At 56.9% G+C, this 21,324-nt stretch overlaps 2 protein-coding genes across 2 annotated transcripts; one reads left to right on the forward strand and one right to left on the reverse strand.

Annotated features, from left to right (window-relative positions):
- Window positions 1–5,297: 5,297 nt before the first annotated feature.
- SNX33 (sorting nexin 33) lies at window positions 5,298–10,322 on the reverse strand. The gene is made up of 2 exons (XM_066196478.1): window positions 8,075–10,322; window positions 5,298–6,176 (listed from the first exon to the last, which is right to left on the reverse strand). Exons 1-2 carry the CDS (start codon window positions 9,513–9,515, stop codon window positions 5,923–5,925), a joined length of 1,695 nt encoding a protein of 564 aa, XP_066052575.1. The 5' UTR covers window positions 9,516–10,322; the 3' UTR covers window positions 5,298–5,922.
- A 352-nt stretch (window positions 10,323–10,674) lies between these two features.
- SNUPN (snurportin 1) lies at window positions 10,675–19,557 on the forward strand. Its single transcript, XM_066196548.1, has 8 exons — window positions 10,675–10,830; window positions 10,993–11,149; window positions 11,979–12,083; window positions 12,182–12,278; window positions 13,180–13,277; window positions 13,570–13,647; window positions 14,727–14,807; window positions 18,491–19,557. The coding sequence occupies exons 1-8, from the start codon at window positions 10,679–10,681 to the stop codon at window positions 18,818–18,820; spliced, it is 1,098 nt and encodes a 365-aa protein (XP_066052645.1). The 5' UTR covers window positions 10,675–10,678; the 3' UTR covers window positions 18,821–19,557.
- Window positions 19,558–21,324: the final 1,767 nt, after the last annotated feature.

Below are 21,324 nucleotides of genomic sequence, written 5' to 3' on the forward strand. Positions count from 1 at the left end.
GTTATTTTTAAGGCTTGTGGTTGTATTCCCGCTGCTGGGAAACATCCCCTTCCTGAGGTCAGGGGAGGACAGGCAGTAACCTGGAAAACGTCAGCAGTGTGGACGGCGGCTCTCTGGGGCCAGGCTCTGCTGGCAGGGTTTAAATCCTCAGAACTGAAGGATTGGGTTATTCCCGGTTTGCAGGATCAGATGCAGCTTCAGTGCAGCCACTGACACCCACCCACCCACCTGAGGAAGGGCTGAGGGCCGAGGCGGGCTCCTGCCTGGACATGAAACACAAACCACAGCCCAGACAATCTCAGAAGTTTCCTGGCCAGGTCCTTCCCTGGCACCCTTCCCTGCCAAGCTGGCTGTAAAGCTAGCAGAGGTTCAAGGAAGATCATGGAATGGTTTGGATTGGAAGGGGCCTTAAAGGTCACCTTGTTCCACCCTCCTGCCATGGGCAAGGACACCTTCCACTATCCCAGGTTGCTCCAAGCCTCATTCAACCTGGCCTTGGACACTGCCAGGGATGGGGCAGCCAGAGCTTCTCTGGGCACTCTGTGCCAGGGCCTCATGACCCTCACAGGGAACAATTTCTTCCCAATATTCCATCTATCCCTGCCCTCTGCCAGCGGGAAGCTATTTGCCGCTGTCCTGTCACTCCAGGCCCTTGTCCAAAGTCCCTCTCCAGGTCTCTTGGAGCCCATTTCAGCCTTTGGAAGGGCTCTAAGATCTCTCTGGAGCCTTCTCCTCTCCAGGTGAACACCCCCAGTTTCTCCCGGCCTGTTCCCAGAGAGCATCTCGGGAAAAAGGAGGGGGACCATAACCCCACGGCCATGCCACCTGTGACAGGCTGGATCCAACACCTCTCCCGGTGAATAACACCGGCAGCGTGGTCTCAGGTCAGGTTTCAGCAGGAGTTGGAGGCACTGGGGCTCACCGGTAGCGATGGACACTGAGCAGGCGGGGAGCCTGTCACAGCTCCCACAGCTCCGGTGACTTGAACCAGTTTCCAGGCACCTATTCAAATGCAAACGAAGAATCCACCCAGGGCAGGTTGGATCCTTTGGCCTTGAAAAATCCCCTCCCCCCCCGGGAAGCTTTAGCCATGCAAATGCAGAGGTTCAACAAATGTGGGACTCTATTTATTCCCAGCCTGGCTTCAGGCCTGCACAGGAGGCTAGGACCCATGTAAGCATCCCATGCCTCCAAAATCCCCCACTCGTCTGGACCACAGCAGCTGCGGGAGCTTGGAACAGCACTGTCCACACTTTTCCTGGGGCTGAGCACAGAAACCCCCGGAGCTCAGGCAGACAACGCCTGCAAAACTCTGTTTTGGGGAGGCATGGTTCCAGGGCTCCAGCCTCTCTGTCCCAATCCCAAAACCTCCCTGGCAGCTCCCACCAGCCCCAGGAGATGCTCTGGACTTCACCGGGAACCAGGAGCAGCATCCCGTGGTCCCCTCGGAGGGCACAGGTCACGCTGCCTGATGGCAGGCGATAAGGAGCAGTCTGCTGGGAGGGCAGGAGGACACCAAGGCAGGTAAAGGGGAGTCAGGTCCTCCTGGGAGCTGTCCTACGCGGAAAGCTCAGAGCCAGACCCGAGGCTGACAGCTGCATGGTGTGACGAGGCTCGGTACCTCCACCCGGCTCCAAGCCAAGCCCAGTGCCCCGCGATGCCGGGAGCCCTCCCTCCCTCCCTCCCTGCTACGTGCCTGTGTGATTCGGGCCAGTCATGCCCGCAGCCTGCAGAACAGGCTCAGCTGGCAGCAAGCCCGGCAGGACAGGATGGAGCCCGGGGGAAGAGCTGGAACGTCACCCTGGGAGCACCTCAAACAAACCCACACAGGGACAGTGCTGGCCCCGGGAAGCTGGCATCTCTCCCACCACCTGCCCACGTGAGATAAAGTGCACGGATTTACGCTCAGGGCCAGAGGACATTCCCAGGTCCTAGGGAAAGTACGGAGTGGTGAGGACCTGGACACCAGAAAGCATCCCCCCTGCCTGCCATGGCTGTGCAGCCCAGCTGCGATTTAAATTTCAGACAAATTGAGCCTGACCTCTGTTTCCACACCCAGCAACTCCAAGGCAGACAGACACTGACGGAGGGATAACCACATCCCAGAGCCTGGGCTCCCCACCCCTCCTGCACAAACAACACACCCAGAGACACAGCTCCCTGCCAGTGCAGGACCTACCTCCCCATGCTCAGCACCTTCTTAGGGATTGGAGAGAGGGAATCTGGGCTGGCACGGAGAGCTGGGACAGGGTCTGACCTAAGGATCACACTGGCTATGCCTGGCAAGGGGAACCTGGAAGGCTGACACACCCCCATTAAAGCTGATTCCCAGCTTATTCCCTAAAACAGACACCACTGATCCCCCATAATTTCCCTGGGCTGGGAGCAGAAGGGAGCATTTATAGCCACAGCCAAGGGAACCAGCTGGTGCTCGTATCTTCGCCTGGAGGAGCCGACTCAGGGTCACGCTTCGGAAATATTTGAGAAGCACAGCAATTAAAAGATTGGAGCTGGCAGGCTGAGCTGTCTCCCTCTGCCCCGATCCATGCCTGTGTCCTCCCACCTGCATCCGCCCGGAATCACCATGCCTCTATATGACATGGTGGGGGTGGCAGTGAAACTCCACGTGGCTCCATCCCCCGAGGTGCTGCTGACCCTAATGGGCAGGCAGGACTTCTCCCCACTCCTCCAGGAGTGCTCCCTGCTCCCCGTTGGCAGCCGTGCCTCTCCACCCCCCCTGCCAGCGTGTGCCGGCAGCGTGGCGTGCACAGCAAGCCCCATCCTGCCCACAGCTGCGCCCTGCGCTCCCCCTTGCATGGGAGGAGCTGGGTTGGGTCACTGCGCTCCTTTGGTGGCTGATCCCCAATTATTGAGCACTGGTGGGTGTATCCATGTGGCTGACAAGGCTCTGATCAGCAGCTCTGCTTGTCCCAGCATTCCCATCCTTAATCCTCCAGCTGTTTGGCTGCTCCCTGCGGGACCCCAGCTGATTCTGCCCACCCTGGAGCATTGCTGGGCTCAGGATACATGCACAGGTTGTCCCTACAGCCTGACAGCCTGGCCCACACACAAACCCGGGGCTCAGAACAAGGATGCCAGGTTTCCTTCCCATGGTGGAGGGAGGCCCAGAGAAGCAAGACAAGAGCTCCGGGAAGCCACACGCAGGAAGGGAAGCAGCCAGGGCTCTCTGGTGCTGGCTGCAGTGCTCCCCAGGGACAATGCTCCTGCCACCACTGCTCCTGTCACCTCCCAACCCGGCTGTCAGCAGTGTCAGGACTCACACAGGGCCTCCCTCAGCCTTGGCTTTCCCACGCAGGAGTAGCCTTGGGAAGTGGGAGGAGGAAACGGATCTGCTCCATGTTCCTGGTGCTTCCTCTCAGCCCTCTGTGCCCTGATTTTTTTTCTCTTGTGGGAGCAGGGAACAGCCTGTGTGACAGATAACAAAGGCAATGACAGACACTGCTGGGGGCATGTGAAGCACTGTGTACACCCCCAGCCTCCTCCCCACCATCATCCTGCACCCTGGGACAGCCACCAAAATGCTCAGAGCTGGTTCTATCCTCCAACCCTTGGCACATTTGCAGGATGCTGCTGGAGGTGTGGGGGGCAGCAGCAGGATGCTCAGCCCCTCCTCTGGTCAAGGCAGACTCTGAAATGCCCACCCACAAGCAGTGAAGGCCCAGCTGCCTGTTGCCAGGTGGCAGAGGGAAAAGGCAGGAATGCTAATGGAATACAGGTTCTAGCCAGTGGGTTTGCTGTGTCCTGGGAGCGTGGTCGAGACATGAGGGTACAGAGGGGGTGGATGGTGGGGCAGAGGGACCTTAGTGGTTGCTGAAGGACCAGAGAGAGCATCGGTCCACCTTTGGGGAAACTGAGGCACAGCCTTCTGAAGGGGTGCATGCAGCCCCACAGGGTCCTCAGCCCATCCCTGTTCCCACGCCAGGACACCAAAGCAGAGGATGAACATCTGGGACATCTTCCTGCTTCAGCTGCACACCCCATCTTCAGGACATCCCAGGGACCGAGGTGCCAAGGGGCACCCCAGGCAGGGGATCCCCTTGCCCAGCCAGGTCCAGGGGAGCTGGGATGTTGGCTCAGCTCTGGAGGCTGCTTGCAGTGCCAGAGGCTGGCTGCCTGCCCGGGGACGGCGGTGGCAGGCTCAATCCCAGTGCCCATTGTGCTCCCGAGGGAGCAGGGCTGGGGGAAGGGACACGTTCTGGCCTCAACGTAGGGCCAAGGCCACCATGGTCATCCAGAGCATGGCCAGCAGGGCTGGAGGCCCGCCACTCCTGCAGGATTAGCACAGGGTTAGACACCATTCCCACGGCTGCCGGGCTGGGATGGGGCCAGGGTGGGATGGGGCTGGGATAAGAAGGGAATGGAGTGAGGTTAGGAAGAGGCTGGGGTGGGATGGGGCTGGGGCAGGATAGGACCAGGCTGGGACAGGGCCAAGGTAGAACATGGCCAGGGTAAGACGGAATTGCAGTAGGATGGGGTTTGGGATAAGATAGGGCCAGAGTGCGATGGGAGTGGAGTGGGATGGTGCCATGTAAGGATGCAGCCTGGGTAGGATGGGACTAGAATGGAACAGGGCCAGGCTAGGATGTGGCTGTGGTAGAATGGGGTTGGGGTGGGACGGGATTGGGGTGAGATGGTACCAGAGGGTGCTGGGAACGGGGTAGGATAGAGCCAAGGCAGGATGCAGCGAGGGTGGGACTGGTGTGGAAGGGACCCAGGGTGGGATGGGGCCACGGTGAAGGGGCCTGCCCTGGCTGTGGGATGCAGGAGGAAGCACATCCTGCCTGGATGGAGGCTGCAGGCTGGGCTGTACCCCTGAGTGCTCATCCCTGCAGGCTGGGGCCGGGGTGGGCTCTGGGAGGATGGAGCGCAGCCCGCAGCATTCCCAGCGTCGCTGTTAGTTTAACAATACCCCGCTGGCTTGCATGCCGGGGCTAATTTTATCCCTGGAGCCAGGCCAAGATGGCCCTAACTTTCCTCGCTGTGATTTATCCCAGCCATTTCCCTTCAAAAACAAGGCCCCTGTGCCAGCCCTGCTGTCTCCCAGGCAGCGGCACACTGTCCAGGCCAGGACAGAGTGGGGCAGGATTTGCCCCTTGGTGGGTTGTTTAGAGAGCAGGAGGGTGGTTGCTGTGGGAACCCCTCCTGGGGTCATTCCCCCCCACAGCACAGGGATGTTCAAAGCTGGCTGGAAGCCAGGGGATGCTCAGGCAGAGCCTTCCCCGGGATCCTGGAGCAGCTCTGTTTTCCACAGACATCTCTGGGAAGGAGGTGGGTGGTTTTTTTTCTACCAACGATTTTATTGAAAAGGCTGAGGGCTATTTTTTTTTTCCCTTTTTTCTCCCTTTTCCCAGTCAGCAGCCATACTTGAGAAAGAGATTTCTCTTTGCCTCTGTGCATCTAGTTAAAAACTGAGTGGTAAAAATGCTGCAGAAAAATGGAAAATATTGAAAATATCTTGTGACAAACAAACAAAAAAATCTCTTCCAAATAAAGATTTCTTCTCTCTCTTTTTTTTTTGTTTTGTTTTTTTTTTTTCCATCAGAAAAGCTTTTAGTGTGCAAAATGTCGACCACTTGGATTTCTTCTCCCAGTGGGCTGGGATGCACCCAGGAGAGTAGGTTTTCAGAAAGCTAAAAAAATCACTGGGCAGAGACCCCAGCACCATTACCTCCACGTCTGTCCCTCTTGTGACCCCTCCATGCTCCTGCCAGACCCGTGGCAGGGCGGGAGGTCCCCAGGGAAAGAAAGAGGCGGCACGGCCAGCCCGCGGGCGAGCCCTTCCCTGCCAGCCTGGGAAGGGGGAAGAAAGCCCCGAGTCATTTGGTCACTAGCGTGATGAGTTCCCGTCCATTCTCCGCCTGTCCCGGACAGACGAGGCCTGGGGGGCGGCGGGCAGAGGCCTTAGAGGTTGTCGTACATGCGCAGCGTCTTCTCCAGCTGCTGGCTGACGCGCTGGTAGAAGACGATCTGCTGCCTCAGGTAGGACTGCATCATCCTCTTGAAGTCGGCCACGCGTCGCTCGTGGAAGTGGTTCATCTCGGCCTGCAGGGCGAAGCCCACCACGCGGCAGCGCTTGCGGATCCCGTCCGCCTCCTCCTGGTCCATCCTGCCCTCGTCGCTCATCCGCTGGCTCTCCTTCACCTTGGCGAAGGCGCCTGGTGAGGCAGGGAGCAGCGTCAGGGGATCCGTGCCACCCTCGGGTCCCCTTCCCTGGGCAGCCCCGCTTGATCCCATCCCCAGACACCGGCCTGGCCCCAAAGCAGAGGCACAGACCTGCCTCATGTCTGCCTGCATCTCCCCCTGCCCGCCAAACCCATCCCTCTCCTCCGGGCAGGCAAAGACCAGGAGCATTTTCCCCCTGGACTCTGGCATTCCCAGCTCTTTTTCCATCCCATCCCATCCCTAGGCAGCCAGCCTCATGTATAGCTGGTTTTGGGGGTCTGGGCTCCTGGAGTGCTGTGACTCAAGGCTTGGGGTGCAAGGCTGACGTGGGGCAGTGTTAGCAAAGTCAGGCACTCCAGGCAAGCCTGCCCTCCAAATATCCCATGCCATTCCATGAATGGGAGTCAGGAGCAGCCCTGAGAGACCCCAGCCTAGGAAGCAAAGAACCAGGATGTGGCAAGGGCATGTGGTGCTGTCTGGAGCTCGGCTGGGAAAGCATCTCCCACTCCCAGAGGCAGCTGATGCTCTGACACCAGTTTTTCCCTCTCCTTCCATGTTTTTTTACAGCTCGGTTTCGAAAGAATCCTGCCTGGCTCCAGCCCTGCATTCCTCCCCCTCATTAGCACAGAGGCTAAAAAACTGAAAACAGGATCTGGCCCGCACTGGACTTTTTTTCCTTCTCCCTGCCCCTTGCCGGGAGCACCAGGCCCGGGGTCACAGCGCTCCCGCTGCGCCAGCCCTGCTCCCAGAGGGGAGGAGGAGGAGGAGGAGGAAGAAGCAAAGTTTGGAGGCCAAATCCTGCCTTCCGCTCTGCCCACGCGGCCTCGCTTCCGGACGGGATCCAGCCCCTCTCCATGGGTAAACAACATGCAGAGGAAAGGCAAGGAAGCTGCCTGGGCAGGATTGAATCCTCCCTGCCCCCTCTGCCTTCCCAGCCTTCCCCAGGGATGTGGAGTGATGTACAGACATCCCTGCATGCTTGGACAGAGACAGCCCTGGCTTCACCCTGGGGAAAACCTGTCCTCCAAACTCTGGGGACACTGGTGTGGCTGTCCCCTCCCTGCTGCGAGCAGCTGGGCGGGGAGCAGTGTGTGGACTTCGGCCCCACACCCACACCCGTGGCTGCCTGGGTGCAAAAGGACACCGAGCCCTCCCTCCCTCCCTGCCCCAGAGAGAGAACAGCAGACACCTCTCCCCGCCTCTGATCCCACCAAATCCAGGGAACCAGGACGAATGGGACATGGAGAGTTCTGATGCCCTGGGGGTGCTAACCCCCTCCTGCTGGGCTTGCAGGTGCAGGGACATACCCCTGAAAAGTGTGACCCTGGTTGTCCCCGGAGGTTCAGTGTGTCCTCTATCCCGCTGCCCTGCACAGCCCCCTTGGCCCCTCCAACTGACCCGAGGCCATGTCCAGCCATGTCCCAGCCCTGGGGGAGCGAGCTCCAGTGTCCACTGGCCTTGGCAGGGAGGATGAGGAGGGCCAAGCGGCAGTGGGTGGGGATGCACAAGAGGTGCAGGTCACCCCAGACCTAATGGCAGCAGTGCTGGCTCCTGCTCATGGTCTGGGGGAGGTGAAATCCGTGCTGACCCCACCAGCCGGTGCTTTGGGTAGCACCAGCAGCAGTTACAGAGTCCACGGCATCACTGGGGCAGACTCTGGACCCAACAGCCCTAGCAGACTCTCCCAGGCTGGGGTGACTGGAGGGCTGTGCCAGCGGGGACCACACTGACTCCCTGAGAGGTATAGGCAGTGGTTCCCATTCCCATCCTCATCCCCCATTCCCTTCATGACCCAACAGAGGATTTCCTCATTGCATCCCCATCCCACTTGCCACACCATCCCCACTCATGGTGCATGGGCCCATACCTGGGGAGAAGAATGCCTCCTTACCTTTCTGCAGGTGGATGATGTCTGGGAAGTTGGAGAGGAGCCCTTGGTACAAGGAGAGAGTGTCCAGCATGAGGAACAGGTCGTTCTTGGGCTGCTCAGCGAACATCTCCCCCACAGTCTCGTACGTCTTCCCCGTGTGGGAGATGGCGTTGTTGAGGGCATCCAAGCTGTAGGGAGGGTCCATGTGAAAGGAGTGGCTGATGGCTTGGAAGGCATTGCCCAGCTTCTGGAACTCCTTCCGGAAGCCCCCCACGTGCTTGCGCACCAGCTCCGACGCCACATTGGTCAACTGCAGGACGCTGTCATCCATCTTCTTGCTGAAGGCCTTGAAGGCATCCACGCGGTCCTCCACGTCCTGAAGGTCCTGGTGCTCCGTGGGAATCTGGATGGTGAGGAGGAAGCTGGCGCCCACCATCTCGTCCTTCTCCGCCCGGCGTTTGCCCAGCTTCCACTGCTTCTCGTCGCGGCAGCAGAGGAAGTGCTGGAAGCCCTCGTACTGGGAGAGGACAGGGTGGCTGGTCATGTGCTCCATCCAGAGGATCAGCCGCCGCTTGCGCTTCTCGATGAAGTCCTCCTCGAAGCGGCCGGTGGCCTGCTTCTCGGGCAGGTGGGGCACCGAGATCACCGTGAACTTGTGCAAGAGGCGGTTGTAGAGCCAGTCAAAGTGCTTGTACCGCCGGTACACCGGCGAGTTGATGTTGCTGGGGGTCAGCTTGTAGGAGATGTAGCTCTTGATGCCCTTGAACTTGGTTTGCTTGGTGGGGTCCTCCACGGAACAGATGAACGGGTGGGGGTTGGCCCTCCACTGCGGGCCTCTGGAGCCCATCTCGATGCAGTAGGTCTCGGCGATCTTGGACATCAGGGGCACGTCGCCCAGGATGAAGGCTTCCACCCCAGAGCGGACAAAGCAGGAGAAGCGGTTGAGGTTTCTCCCCACCACGCTGCCCCTCTTGGAGGAGCTCATGCTGTCCTGCCTCTCCAGCGCAGGCTTGGGCCGGTACCCGGCGTGCTGGTGGTGGCCGTAGGCCGCCGGGTACTGCAGGCTGGGCGAGGGGTGCCCGTTGGTGCCCGGCGCGCTCCGCGGCTCCTCAACCACCGTGCACGCATCGTCCCAGTCATCCCAATCGTCGTCATCATCATCCTCAAAACTGCCCTGGTAGGAGATGCCGGGGTTGGGGGATGCTGAGTACAAGGAAGAATCGTGCCCGGGGGAGCCGACCGGGCTGCTGGAATAGTCCGTGTAGTTGGAGCCCGCCCGGGAGCGGAGGATCTCGACGTAGGAAGCAGGGAAAAGGCCGGTCTCCCCGCGGCTGTTTTGGCCCTGTAACCACCCGTCCAGGGAGTTCTCGCTGAAGATGACGAGCTCCTCGTTCTCCTGGATGCTGATCTCCTCTTTGTTTTCGCTCTGGAAGTTGTAAAGCGCTCTGGCTTTCAACGCCATGGCCGGTCCCGGGTCGGGAAGACGGGGGGGGGGGGAGCCAGTGGAACGCAATCCCCCCCAGCCAAAACACCCCCCCCACCCCTGGCAACACCGCGGGCTCGTGCGGCTCCGGGATCACCACCACGCGCTGTGGGAAATGGCTTGGCCGCTTTCCCAGGAAAATAATAATAATAAAAAAAAAAAAGGTGGAGAAGAATCCCTTACGAGGTGACGCCAATGTCCCTACGTCCAAGTGACCCCCCGGTCGCCGATCCCGGCGCCCCGGTTAAAAAGAACATTCCCCGTTTAAAAACGACATTCTCTGGACAAAAACAAGATTCCCAGTCAAGCGAGCGGCGCTCCCCTGGCTCCGCCGGGATGTGAATCCCGGTCGGCCCAAGAGCCGGGCTCTGCCATGTCCCCGCAGGGTTTATCTCTCCGGGAGGCTGATCCCGAGGTTTCACTCTCCGGGATGAAAACCCCTGGCTGCCAACGAGGAAATAAATCCAAAGCGATTTTTCCCGGGGCTCCTGTGGATAAAACACCCTAAATTTCCCGTCGGCGGGCGCTGGGAGAGCGCCGGGAACGACCCCAAACCCTGCCCAACCTCCCGGTGATGCCGGGATTTTGCAATTCCTTTCCGGGCCGACTTTCCCGATGGTTGGCGGGGTTCGGTTTTCCCCTGAAATCCGTAAATCTCACGCAGGACGGAGGCAGCGCCGGCGGTGGTGTCGGTGTCGGGGCTGGTCCCGCCGCCGCTGGATGTGACGGGGCAGTGCCGGGGCCGGCTCCGCTGCCGGTGCCGCCGCCGGCGCCGCTCCCGCTGCCGAAGGGCTGGCGGAGCCGGCCGCCAGCCTCCCGTGACGCAGGGCAGCGCCGCGCTCCCCGCTCCGCCGCCCGGTTCGCGGCGGGGAGCGGCCCGGCCCGGCCAGCCGCACGCTGCCCTCTGCAGGCAGCCGGCCCCGAGGGCACGAATCCCCGCCCGCGGGGCCTGCGGCTGCTCCCGCGCCCCTGCCGGGATGTCCCCCGTGCCCGGTGCCGGCCCGCAGCGCCCCGTCCCGGCGGGGGAAACTGAGGCACGGGACGGACGGGCTGAGGAGGGGCGCGGGTCCTCCGCGCCACGCGGGGGCGCTGCGGGCTGGGCGGCGGCGCGGGCGGAAGCGCGGCCGGGCCGCGGGGTTGCCATGGAGGAGCTGAGCGCGGCGCTGGCGGCGGGCGTGGGGCTGGCGGGGCCCTGCAGCCCGGCCGCGCCGCACCCCCGGCTCGCCGCCTACAAACCCCGCGGCGGCCCCGGGCAGGCCGAGCGCCGGCAGCGCCTCCTTCGCATCCAGAGAGAGTGAGCGCGGCAGCGAGCGGGCGGGCGGGCGGGCGGGCGGGCGCCGCCGGGATGGGAGCGCGGCGCGCGTTAGGCCGGCCCGGGGCTGCCTGTGGGGGGAGGCCCGGGCTCGGTGTGCCGTGGGTGACCTGCCTCCCCGCCGGGGTGTTCCCTCGACCCCAGGAGGCGGCTGGACTACGTGAACCATGCTAGGAGGCTGGCGGAGGACGACTGGGCAGGGGTGGAGAGCGAGGACGAGGACAGAGAAGGGGAAGATGCGGAGGAAGAGGCGATGGACGTGGATGCTGGCAAAAAGCTGCCCAAGCGCTACGCCAATCAGGTGAGGAGCCGTCTGTGTCCCCGTGGCCAGGTGTGGTTGTGGAGCAGGGATGTGGGGTGGATTGAGGGCACGGTGACGAGAGATTTGGGAGATGAGCGTGTCCTGCCCGGCTTGGTGCTCACAGAGAAACTGATCAGTTCACCTCCAAAACATGCCGAGTTCCAATGGAAAACACGTGGAGATGGGATGTGCTTTACAATCACTTAGGCTGGAAAAGACCTCCTAGGTCACTGACTCCAACCATTAATTCTGCATCACCGTGTTCCCCAGTTAAGGAGATTTCAGCTCAGCCAGCAGCATGAGCACCCTGTTAGGCAGTATTCGGCTAAAGATTTCTGCCTTTCTCTGTGTTTGGAAAGGAAAGAAGGGCAAACTCAGCTGGATTTTATCAGCCTGGGTGCTGTATTAGTCCTAGATAACACATAGGCACTTAGGCAACCTCTGAAAAGGTCAACTTGTCCAGGCTCTTTACTCCTCACGCTTTTAAATTTCTAAGCCCTGCTATGTTTTTAAAAATGAAGTGCTGGAGTTAGGACAAAGGTGTGGGGTGCCCAGTCAAGGGCTGCGAGCCCTGCTGAGTCTGAAGCTCAGTCAGCAGCTGGGAAGCAAGAGAAAGACTTGGGGAAGAATGTGTTGGCAGGTTGGACTTCATTAGAGGGGAGGCAAGGAGCCCTTTTGGGGGTGACAAGCAGTGCCAGCTGCCTCTAAAGCACCCAGTGTAGGTGTCAAAGCAAAGTCAGAACCTCCCTGCTTTACCCTTGAGCTGTTTGTTGTCCATAACTTCAGGCGAGTTGTTACTGACTGGCTCTTCTCCCTGTACTCTCCATAGCTGATGCTGTCAGAGTGGCTGGTGGATGTTCCCTCAGATCTGGAGCAGGAGTGGGTTGTGGTGGTGTGTCCCGTTGGGAAAAGGGCTCTTGTCGTGGCCTCCAGGGTAAGTGGGCTTCCCCCAGGTGCTTAAGGACATGTACCCATTCACAGACAACATAAAACTGGCTTGACTGGGTTTTTTCTCTCCTTTTTGTCTCACAGGGCACAACAGCAGCTTACACCAAGAGTGGCTACTGTGTCAACAGGTTCCCATCCCTGCTGCCGGGGGGAAACCGGCACAACTCAACCAGTGACAAAGGTACAGGTGTGAGGAGGCATTTGGGATAGAGAGAGGGGAGTTTGTGTGTGCTGACAGGCCCAGTGCTGTTCCTCCAGCTCCTCCAAGTCCCACAGCTATGCCCCTTTTTTGTGCTGGGGGTGCTCAGCTTCAGGCTTGTTTCTGTATCTCTGGAGACAATTAGATGGGAACAATATCAGCTGCCTTTATGCTAGATAAGCACATAGAATCCTCAGATGGTTTGGGTTGGAAGAGACCTGAAAGCTCAACTTGTTCCACTGCCCTGCCAGTGACAGGGAACCTTCCTCTAAACTAGATTGCTCCAAACCCTGTCCAGCCTGGCCTTGGACACTTCCAGGGATTAGGCAGCTGCAGCTGCTCTGGGAAACCTGTGCCAGGGACTCAGCACCTTCACAGGAAATAATTTCTTCCTAACGTCCAATCTAAAATAGCCCTTTTCCAGTTTAAAATCGTTGCCCTTTTTTGTCCTGGCACTTTTCTTATTAAGCCTCCTGTCTGACTGACACCCCTAAACCCTGACATCCTCTCTGTCCTCTAACAGAGACCTTTATATGGTGTCATCTTCCTTAATACCTCTTGGAATTCTTTTTTTCTTTTTTTTTTTTTTCTTTTTTTTTTTTTTCTTTTTTTATTCCCTGAAAAGAGAGGCTTATTGTCTGGCAAATGCCATTTTCTGAAACATGCCTTTGCTCGTTGTGCCTCTGACTGGTCCCTTTGCAGCCTCGTGGGACCCCTCGAGCTCAAGGCTTTTTGTGGTTGCAGTTCCTGTTAGCAGAAGGGGATCCCTCCGCAGTCTCACATCAGGGCAGGATTAATGTCAGAGAGCTGGGACCTGGTGTTTGCCAGCTGGGTTGGGCAGTGTTTGGAGCAGGGTTTGACCTCCCTGTGTTTGTGTGTGCAGTGTACAGCATCCTGGACTGCATCTACAACGAGGCCAAGCAGACCTACTATATCCTGGACGTGATGTGCTGGAGAGGACACCCTGTTTATGACTGCCAGGTACTGAGTCCCTGCCCTCTCTGCTGTTCCCTGAGCTGCTTTGCTCCAGCACTGCTGAGCTCACTCTGCAAAAGGCAGATATTTTTCCTAAGCACCAGCGTCTTTACAGCTTCAGGGCTGCTGGATAACTGTGTACATGTTTTGGGGGGGAGCAGCAGGGTTTGGGGTGCTGTTTCTGCAGATGAAATCAAGTTTGTAAATCTCCCAGGTGAGTGCAGAGGAACAAAGACGCTTGGCAGATGTTGTCAGGTGATGAGTGGTGAGTGGTCACTAACTCTGCCTCCTTTCACAGACTGACTTCAGGTTCTTCTGGCTCTCCTCAAAACTCCAAGAGGAGGAAGGGCTGGCAGAGAAAAGCAGGATTAATCCGGTAAGTCCTTTTGTACTGAGGAGGAGGCTGGGTGGGGGTAAGCTCTCCTGTTCAGCAGGCTTCAGCAGTTTCTTTCACTAGTGAAAGCATTTTCCTTTTTTTCCTTTCCCCTCACAGATCAGGCTTCAAAGCGTAGATCTGATGAAATGGGATGCCGTGTCAGGATGTAAATAGAACCACTGCATGTTGTAAATGAGTCCAGTGGGGTTTTTCCCCCCCATCCAACGTGCTGAGGGAGATCATCACACTGCAGGGTATCAGCTAACTTCCATGCTGTTTTTAGCTTTCCCTTGTAATGGAATGGAAAACCAGTGTGGTTTCTTCAGGAGCACTGTTGGTTGGCAGCCTGACTACAATGGAGTTTATTCTTGCAGTCTTGTGGGTTTGTAAAGCTTTCAGCCTTCCCTCTGTTTAAACTGATCACTGAAGTTGTCGAGGTGAATGCTGGCTTGCCACCCGGAGTCCCTGCTGAGCCAGAATAAAAAGTCTTCTCCTTTGAAGACTTACACACGGGGGTCAGACCTAGAGCCCACAGCAGCTTGGAACGTGATTTTTGGGCACAAACACGTGAGATTTGTCTGCTCAGGCGTGGCCAAGCAGAGCAGCTCCTGTGAGCTGAGCATCTCAGTGATAAATGGGGCTGACTGCAGTGAGGGTGGCTGTGTTCAGAGAACATCCTGTCCTGACTCCCAACAGGAATATCCAGAAGATAACTACCTAATGAAGGAGGGGGTCGTTTCAGCTTTCATTTCCTGGGTGGAAAGATTGGCTTGGCTGAGCCAGCAGCCTGGAGCAGACGTCTGTCTGCTTTGCATCCTGCCCGGAGGTTGTCATTTTCTATTTTGGTTAGAAGAGCATTTCTGGGTCAGGTCTCCTGAAAAATCCTTCCTGCAGTCTTAGGTGCTTGGGAAAAAAGGTATCAGGAGTATGTGGGAGCTGTTCCTCACCCTTTCCCTCTTATGCCAGATCCTGCACCAGAGGAATCCTTCCTTCTTAGCTGCCTGCACACCAGTGCTGGATTCAGCAACTTGTTCTGTGGACAGAGAGTTGCCTCTTCTAACCCTCTCTTGCTCTTTCAGTACAAATTTGTGGGCCTGCAGAACTTCCCCTGCTCCTCGGACAGCCTGTGTGAGCTGCTGGCTACAGACTTTCCCTTTGAGGTGAGAACACACAGGTGGGGGCCCAGACCCCAGCCTTAGTGACAGCTCTGCCAGTGCTGGGAGGGAGGTGCATCCCCTCTCCTTGGGAATTTACTCTCCTGAGGCTACAGAAAGCTTGCCAAGTTGCTGTTTCCTGTCTGTGGGATGGATGCCTTCATGCCCATGTTTGATCTGTTGCCTTGTCACCAACCTCATTCAACCACACAAAGGAGCAAGAGTTAAACCAGGGCACTCCCTGAGTTTGTGCTGCCCTTACTGCAGTTGGCTGTGTCTGAAAGGGCCTTTTGCGATGAGAGGACACTCAGGCTGCCTGCAGAAGCAGCACAGTTCGGGTTCACGTAGCAGTGTGATGGACAGCTGACTTTTTTAGGGCCAAAACTGGTACTGACCACTGCTCTGCGTGGGCCTGGGTGAGTTTGCTTGGTGTTGGTGCTTGCAACAAAGCACCTGGCTGTTCTGTGGGGAGGAAGGAGAAGGGTGGTGGCAAGATCCAAGTGGTTTCTGGGGTGTTTGGGTGTTCACGATGGGTACCTGAGGTGTACTGGAGCTGGGAGCAGAAATGACTGAGCAGGACACCTACATTTGCTTCATCAGCTTTAAAAGTAGAATCACACAATATTGAGTAGAAAGGGACCTGCTAGCTGCATCAAAGTCCAACTCTGGCCCTGCACAGGACAGCTCCAAGAATCCCACCCTGGGCCTGAGAGTGTTGTCCAAAGGCTCCCGAGCTCTGGCAAGCTTGGGGCTAATAGCTGCTGCTCTCAGGAGCTTATTCCAGTGCCTGACCACCCTGTGGGGGAAGAACCTTTTCCTAATACCCACTCTAAACTTCCCCTGTCACAGCTGTTGTGCTGTTCTGACCTTTGGGGAAGGCAAATCCATGTGCCACCAGCTCAGTTCCGTGTGGTTGTGAGCAGGGAGTTGCAGGCCCTTGTGGAATCAGCTCTGGTTGCTTTTGCCTGCCCTGGCTGACTTGTCACTGCAAGGGAAGGGGAAGGAGGAGGCAGTGGCATTCTGATCCAGTGACAGTGACAACATCTGTGAGCCAGAAGCTCCTACAGTGGCTGCAGCTGTTCCTGGGAGTGCCCGATCTCAGCCCTACATCAGGAACAGCTTCCACAGAGATTTCTTTTCCCACAAAGCCAAGAGCCACGTTGATGTGACGGTGTCTCTCGTGCTCTCCCGTCCTGAGTTAGCCATTAAAATTGGTGCAGGTTTAAGTTAAGGCCACTAACTTGGCTGTGAGGGCTGACCTTGCTTTCTGCTTGTGAAAGCCAGGACAGTCATCAGAGCAAATTGGAAAGCCCCAACCCCTTGACTGGTCTTGCCAGACCCTGCTCTGAACATGGATTGAAGGGGCTTCCCAGCTTTCTTACAGCTGGCTTGCTCAATAATAAATGCTCCGAGTGCCTCTGTGGACACAGTCATTCCTGGCTTTCCTGAGTAAAGTCTTCATTCCTTCCTGAGGTATCTGCCCCCTTGAGGAAAGGCTGAGGAGCGTTTGCCCGCTGCAGTCAGAGCAAACTTCTGGGCTGCAAAGGAGGCCGTTGCAAAACTCTGGAGTAGGAGATGGAGCTGAACAGACTCCAGCTGTGCAATCCAGCTGTGATTTGCCCCCCCAGCCCTCTGCTATATCAGGGTGTGACCTCAAGAAGCAAAATGTGGTGTATGTTAGCTCAAAGCAGCCCCAACATTGCAGGAACTGTGGTGCTTTTTCCAGGAAGAGGGGAGCGGTGGGTCTCTGCAGTGTGCCACAAGAGGGAGCCCAAAAATCCCCAAAAACACCTTCTAGCACCGAACAGAATAAACTTTGCAGGAGGCAAAATACATCCTGACTATGGATGAAGGGTAACGGGTGGTCTTAGGTCTAGACCCAGCATCTTTTGATCCTGACAGGGATCCTGTGTGTGTGTGGTGGCCACGGAGGAGGTCAGTGCTTTCAGATCTGGGTCTGCAGGGTTAATCTGTAACCTCAGAGCTAGGGCCTGATCCACTCTATTCAGTGGACTCTTATTCCCCGGAATTCAGTAGACTTTGGATCAATTGACTTGCTCTGAATTTCAAGTGGTTTTTGGAGTGGATCTTAAGAGCTACTGTCCTTCTCACAGATCTGAGTAAAACCGTGCTCTCCATGAAGGCAGGGGAGCCAAAGCTTCTGAGAAACCCTGATGTTTAGGAATGGGAGGCCTGTTAAGCACCTAGAATCTGGAAAGCATGGCTGTGGAATGTTAAATCCTGCCAGGCCAGTCTCTCCTCAGGTTCGGTCGTTTAGGGACAGTGTCAGTCCTTGTTCTGATGTGGCCGCTGTCACTGTGGTGACTCAGGGTAGGGGCCCAGCCAACAAATGAAATAAACGGGAAGGAATATAGGAGTCACTTCAATCAGGGAATGGAGAACATGACCTAGCTCCAGCAGGCTGAACTCCTTTGAATTCTCTAGCTTGGGGAAGATACTTGGAGTGATCTGGAAGGCCTTTCTGGGCTCTGATCTTTACCAAAACATTCCTGTGGGTGCCGGAGAATCCCCGTTGCTCATCAAGCACTGCGCACCCACAGGAACGGGCTGGATATGCTGGAGTGCTGCAGAATCTGATTCTTCCCAGGAGGCAGGGTGGAAAAGCTTTTCCCTTTATATATCCAGAGGGGTTGCACAAGCTCATCGTGATGTTTACTGTTCTGGTTTTATGTTTTCCTAGCACAGAAATCCCCGTTTTTCTGGGGTAATTTTGCAAGATGTTAGCAGTGACTGAAAATTACGGACAGAACAGTGCCAGAATCTTTACCCTCTCTGCCAGAGGTTAGCATCTGTGGAGCAGAAGTGGATATATGCTGCTTTGTGCTCAGCCAGCGTTTCTGTTCTGGGGGCTGTAAGATCAGGGAGGGGTCTGGGAGCAGTTCATCCCGAGGTGGGCTCTTGTTCTCCTCTCTTCTGCCCACTCAGCCACTCTTCCTCGTAGCCAAATAGCCTTTTAAGAGCTTGTGAAGCTGAGCTAAGAGGAGCACCACCTCCAGCATTAGTCAGCCTGACAGCAAGATCCAACCTCGCAGAGCACACCCCTGGGAAGCGTGGGAAGAGGGGGGATGAGAATCCCTGAGCACGGTGGGGAAGTGGGGAAAACGTCAGCCAGCTGCAGCACTGCAGAGTGTGGAAATCGTAGCACAGGAGTTAGGGCCTAAACCTTTAAAGTCCTGAGTGCCCTTAACTGTCACTGATTGCTGGGAGAGGTTCTCTCCTGGGAAACATTAAGATTTTTTTTGGCATAAGCCAGCTGAAAGAGCTGTTAGGAATCAGGGCTCCTTGGCGTCACACACTCGGGCTAATTACTTTCCAAATGTATTATTTAAAATAACCCTAATCCAGTAAAGTGGGCTGCCTCATTCAGAAACTGTGGCTGTTGTGCAGAATGGGATGAAAGCATCCAGAGGACATTGCTCTGTGCTGACACCAGGCTGGACTCATTTGCCTTTGACAATTTAAAGCCATCTGGGAGTCGCTGATCTTTCAGGGCAGGAGCTCTGCAGGTTTCTTCTTTCCCTTCCGCTATTTATTGCACCGCTTGAGGAAAAATGATCCAGCTGGTGGTTTTGGCCTGCAAACAGAGCAGAGCTGCTGTCTGGTGCCTGGTCATTCACTTGCAGGAGCCTCAGCTCTGCCCTTTCATTCATTCTCTCTCCTGCCCGCAGGTCGACGGGCTGCTCTTCTACCACAAACAGACCCACTACACCCCGGGCAGCACCCCGCTGGTGGGCTGGCTCCGGCCCTACATGGTCCCCGAGATCCTGGGGCTGGCTGTGCCCGCCACCGTGCTCACGGCCAAGCCGGACTACGCCGGGCGGCAGCTCCAGCAGATCATCGAGAGCAAGAGGAGCAAAAAGCTGGCGGGGGAAAAGGGCCACCCCAGCGGCGAGGCAGCCGCCAGGAACGGACACTATGAGCTGGAACACTTGTCCACCCCTCAGCCAGAAAAGTCTCCGGACGGCCGGGATGCAGCAGTGAGCCAGATGGAAAGTTAAGCTGCTGGGACAGGCCAGCTGGGCAGGGAGCAGGGAAAAGGATCCCTGCTTCTCACTGTGCCTCGTGCTCCTGAGAGGGGCAGAGTGATGATGATAGGATGGCTTTGTTTAAAGGGCATGACGGTGGAATATCTTGCCCCAGGTGCTGCTGGATTTTTTTTTTATTTGTTGTTATTACATACTTTTTGCCAGGACTTCTGTGAGGCCTTAACAGGATTGTCTGGTTCTTCGCTCAAGCAGTCACGTGTTGGGAAATGATCTGTCCCCATAACTCAGGGATACAGTTCAGCTCCTGACCCTGCTTCTGTTAGAGTCTTAGCAAAACTCCAGCATAGGAACAGTGCTTGGACCTCTGAGGTGCAGCTACTGCTTGTGACCCTTGCAGCAGCCCCACCTTCCCAGGCCTGGAAATTTGGGCTTCTCAGCCTTTGATCCAGCTGTTTTCTGAGGCCTTTTCAATCAAAGTTGTTACTAACAAAAAGTTTGCAGCGAGCTGCTGTAAATCCAAAGGCTGGACTTTCCACACCCACGCGTTCTTGGGAAAATCTAAATTTCCTTGCATTGCAGCAGGACCTGCCTTGGAGCAGGGCTTTGTGCGGCACAAGCACGGCAGAAGCCTCTCTCTCTGAGGCTTTTTTCAGTGGGGGGAGGAAGGAGTGGGTTCACTCTGAAAAACGCTACCATTGATCGTGCCAAATAAAAGGTTTCTCAGAAAGACAAATTCTTGAGCGTCTTCCTGCTACCTAAGGGTGGATGCGTGCTGTGCCTCCCAAATAGGGATTGAAAAATTGGTTCCAGTGCTGACTGGAGCAGAGGAAACACTTGTGAGGGTTTAATTCTCTGCAATTGAGGTACTTCAGTCTCTTGTTCTGTCTTTCTCATCCCAGTCCAATCCCACTTTTTAAGCACCGGCTGCTCCCCCTCCCTGCTTTTAGGGAGATGAAAATGATTGTTCTCACTGTCCCCAGATTGGCTTCCTGAGGGGGATGAAAAGGAGGGAGACGAAACATCAAACTCAAGGCAGTGTTGGGGACTCTCCTCCCAGCTCTCAATGGAAATGCCCCTGGAGGAGACACTGAGAGTCAGGATGGCCACTTGAAGATAGCAGGTGCACTTGTATCCTGCCCTTGCACCCCCCTTTTTCCCCAGAAAAAGCCTGGCTGCAGTGCCGAGTGTGTGGGCTGTGTGTGACCATCTGGCTGTGCAGCCACTATTGATGACAGCGGTGGGCAGCAGGAGCTGGCCTGGCTGAGGGAGAGGGCTGCCCTCCGCTCCCCTTCCCTGGCAGGGAAGTGGCACCCTGGCCCCACAGTGTTTGGAGCTGTCTCTTTCAAACAGCTGCTTAATTTACTGTTTTCAGTATTACTTTTTTAACACGTGAAGCAGCTGGCCCAGGGAAAGAGGATGAGCACCTGCACTGCCTTAACCTCCTCATCCCTTAAAGGTTCTCACCTTCAGCCTCCCTGGTTGGCAGACGTCTGTAGGGAGAGCAGGGAGAGCGTTGAGCAGGAGACTGCATCCAGCCTCCTGTCAGCACAGCTTTCATTCCATCGGGCAGTTAAACCCGGAGGTGGGCATCTGGATGGAAGATTTGTGCAGAGAAAGCTGCAGCTCAGGTTACTGCCCTCCAGCAGCCTTCCAAGGTGCTCCAGCGAGGGAAGGAGAGGAAACACAGCCGAAGAGAGGCTGTGCGCGCTGATGGAGGAGAGCAAGAGGGAAGCGACTGCAGCTTCCCGCCGGCTCCAGATGATGCCTCATAGTTTCCCTTTTAAAAGCATGAGCCGGGCTGGAGAAATAAATATTTGCGTTACAATTCCTGTTGGGAACGAAAGGCTGTTTTCGGAGGGAGGGTGTCAAACGGAAGTCGCAGGGGCCAGCGCAGTTTGGTGCCGTGACTGTTGTGTTTGCTGGGTGCGATCCCACTCCCAGCTGGAACAGGCAGCAGCTCCACTGGAGGGGTCACCCCACCGGGAGCTGAAATTTGGCCTGGGGCAGCAGAGATGAGCGGGCAGCTCCACCTGGAGACGTGGCCTGGGGCTCTGGGCGACAGAGCCCGCCTGGAGCCCTCATCCAGCCGGGGCTCAGCCCCTTCCCTCTGCCCTACTTCCATTTTCTCCCAGTTAGGTGCACAGGCTCCGGCTGCAGGCACGCTGCCAGCACAGTGCTCCTCGGCTGAACAAAATGTCCCCTTGTCCCAGGGCCTGGCTTTTTGGAGCGACAGGGGCTGTGCTTCCCGGGATCCCCGCTCCTTCCCGGAGGAGCTTCGGCACTCTCCGTCCAGGCGCTGACACCTGCGCTCAGCTGGGAAATGCAATTTAGGGATCATAGAAGAGGGAGTGGAAGGAGACGCCTGGAAACCTCGGACTCCTGCTCGTAGGGGGGAAGGCTGCGAGGCTGGAATCCCGGCAAGGGAGAATGCTGTGCCGGGAATTTTATCCAGTAACAGCAAGGGAGGATGCGGCTGCCGGGAATTTAATCCAGCACCAGCAAAGGGAGGAGGATGC

This window comes from Chamaea fasciata, unplaced genomic scaffold (genome assembly GCF_029207755.1).
Source record: "Chamaea fasciata isolate MVZ Bird 193981 ecotype frontalis unplaced genomic scaffold, bChaFas1.0.hap1 SCAF_14, whole genome shotgun sequence".
Lineage (NCBI taxonomy): Eukaryota > Metazoa > Chordata > Aves > Passeriformes > Sylviidae > Chamaea > Chamaea fasciata.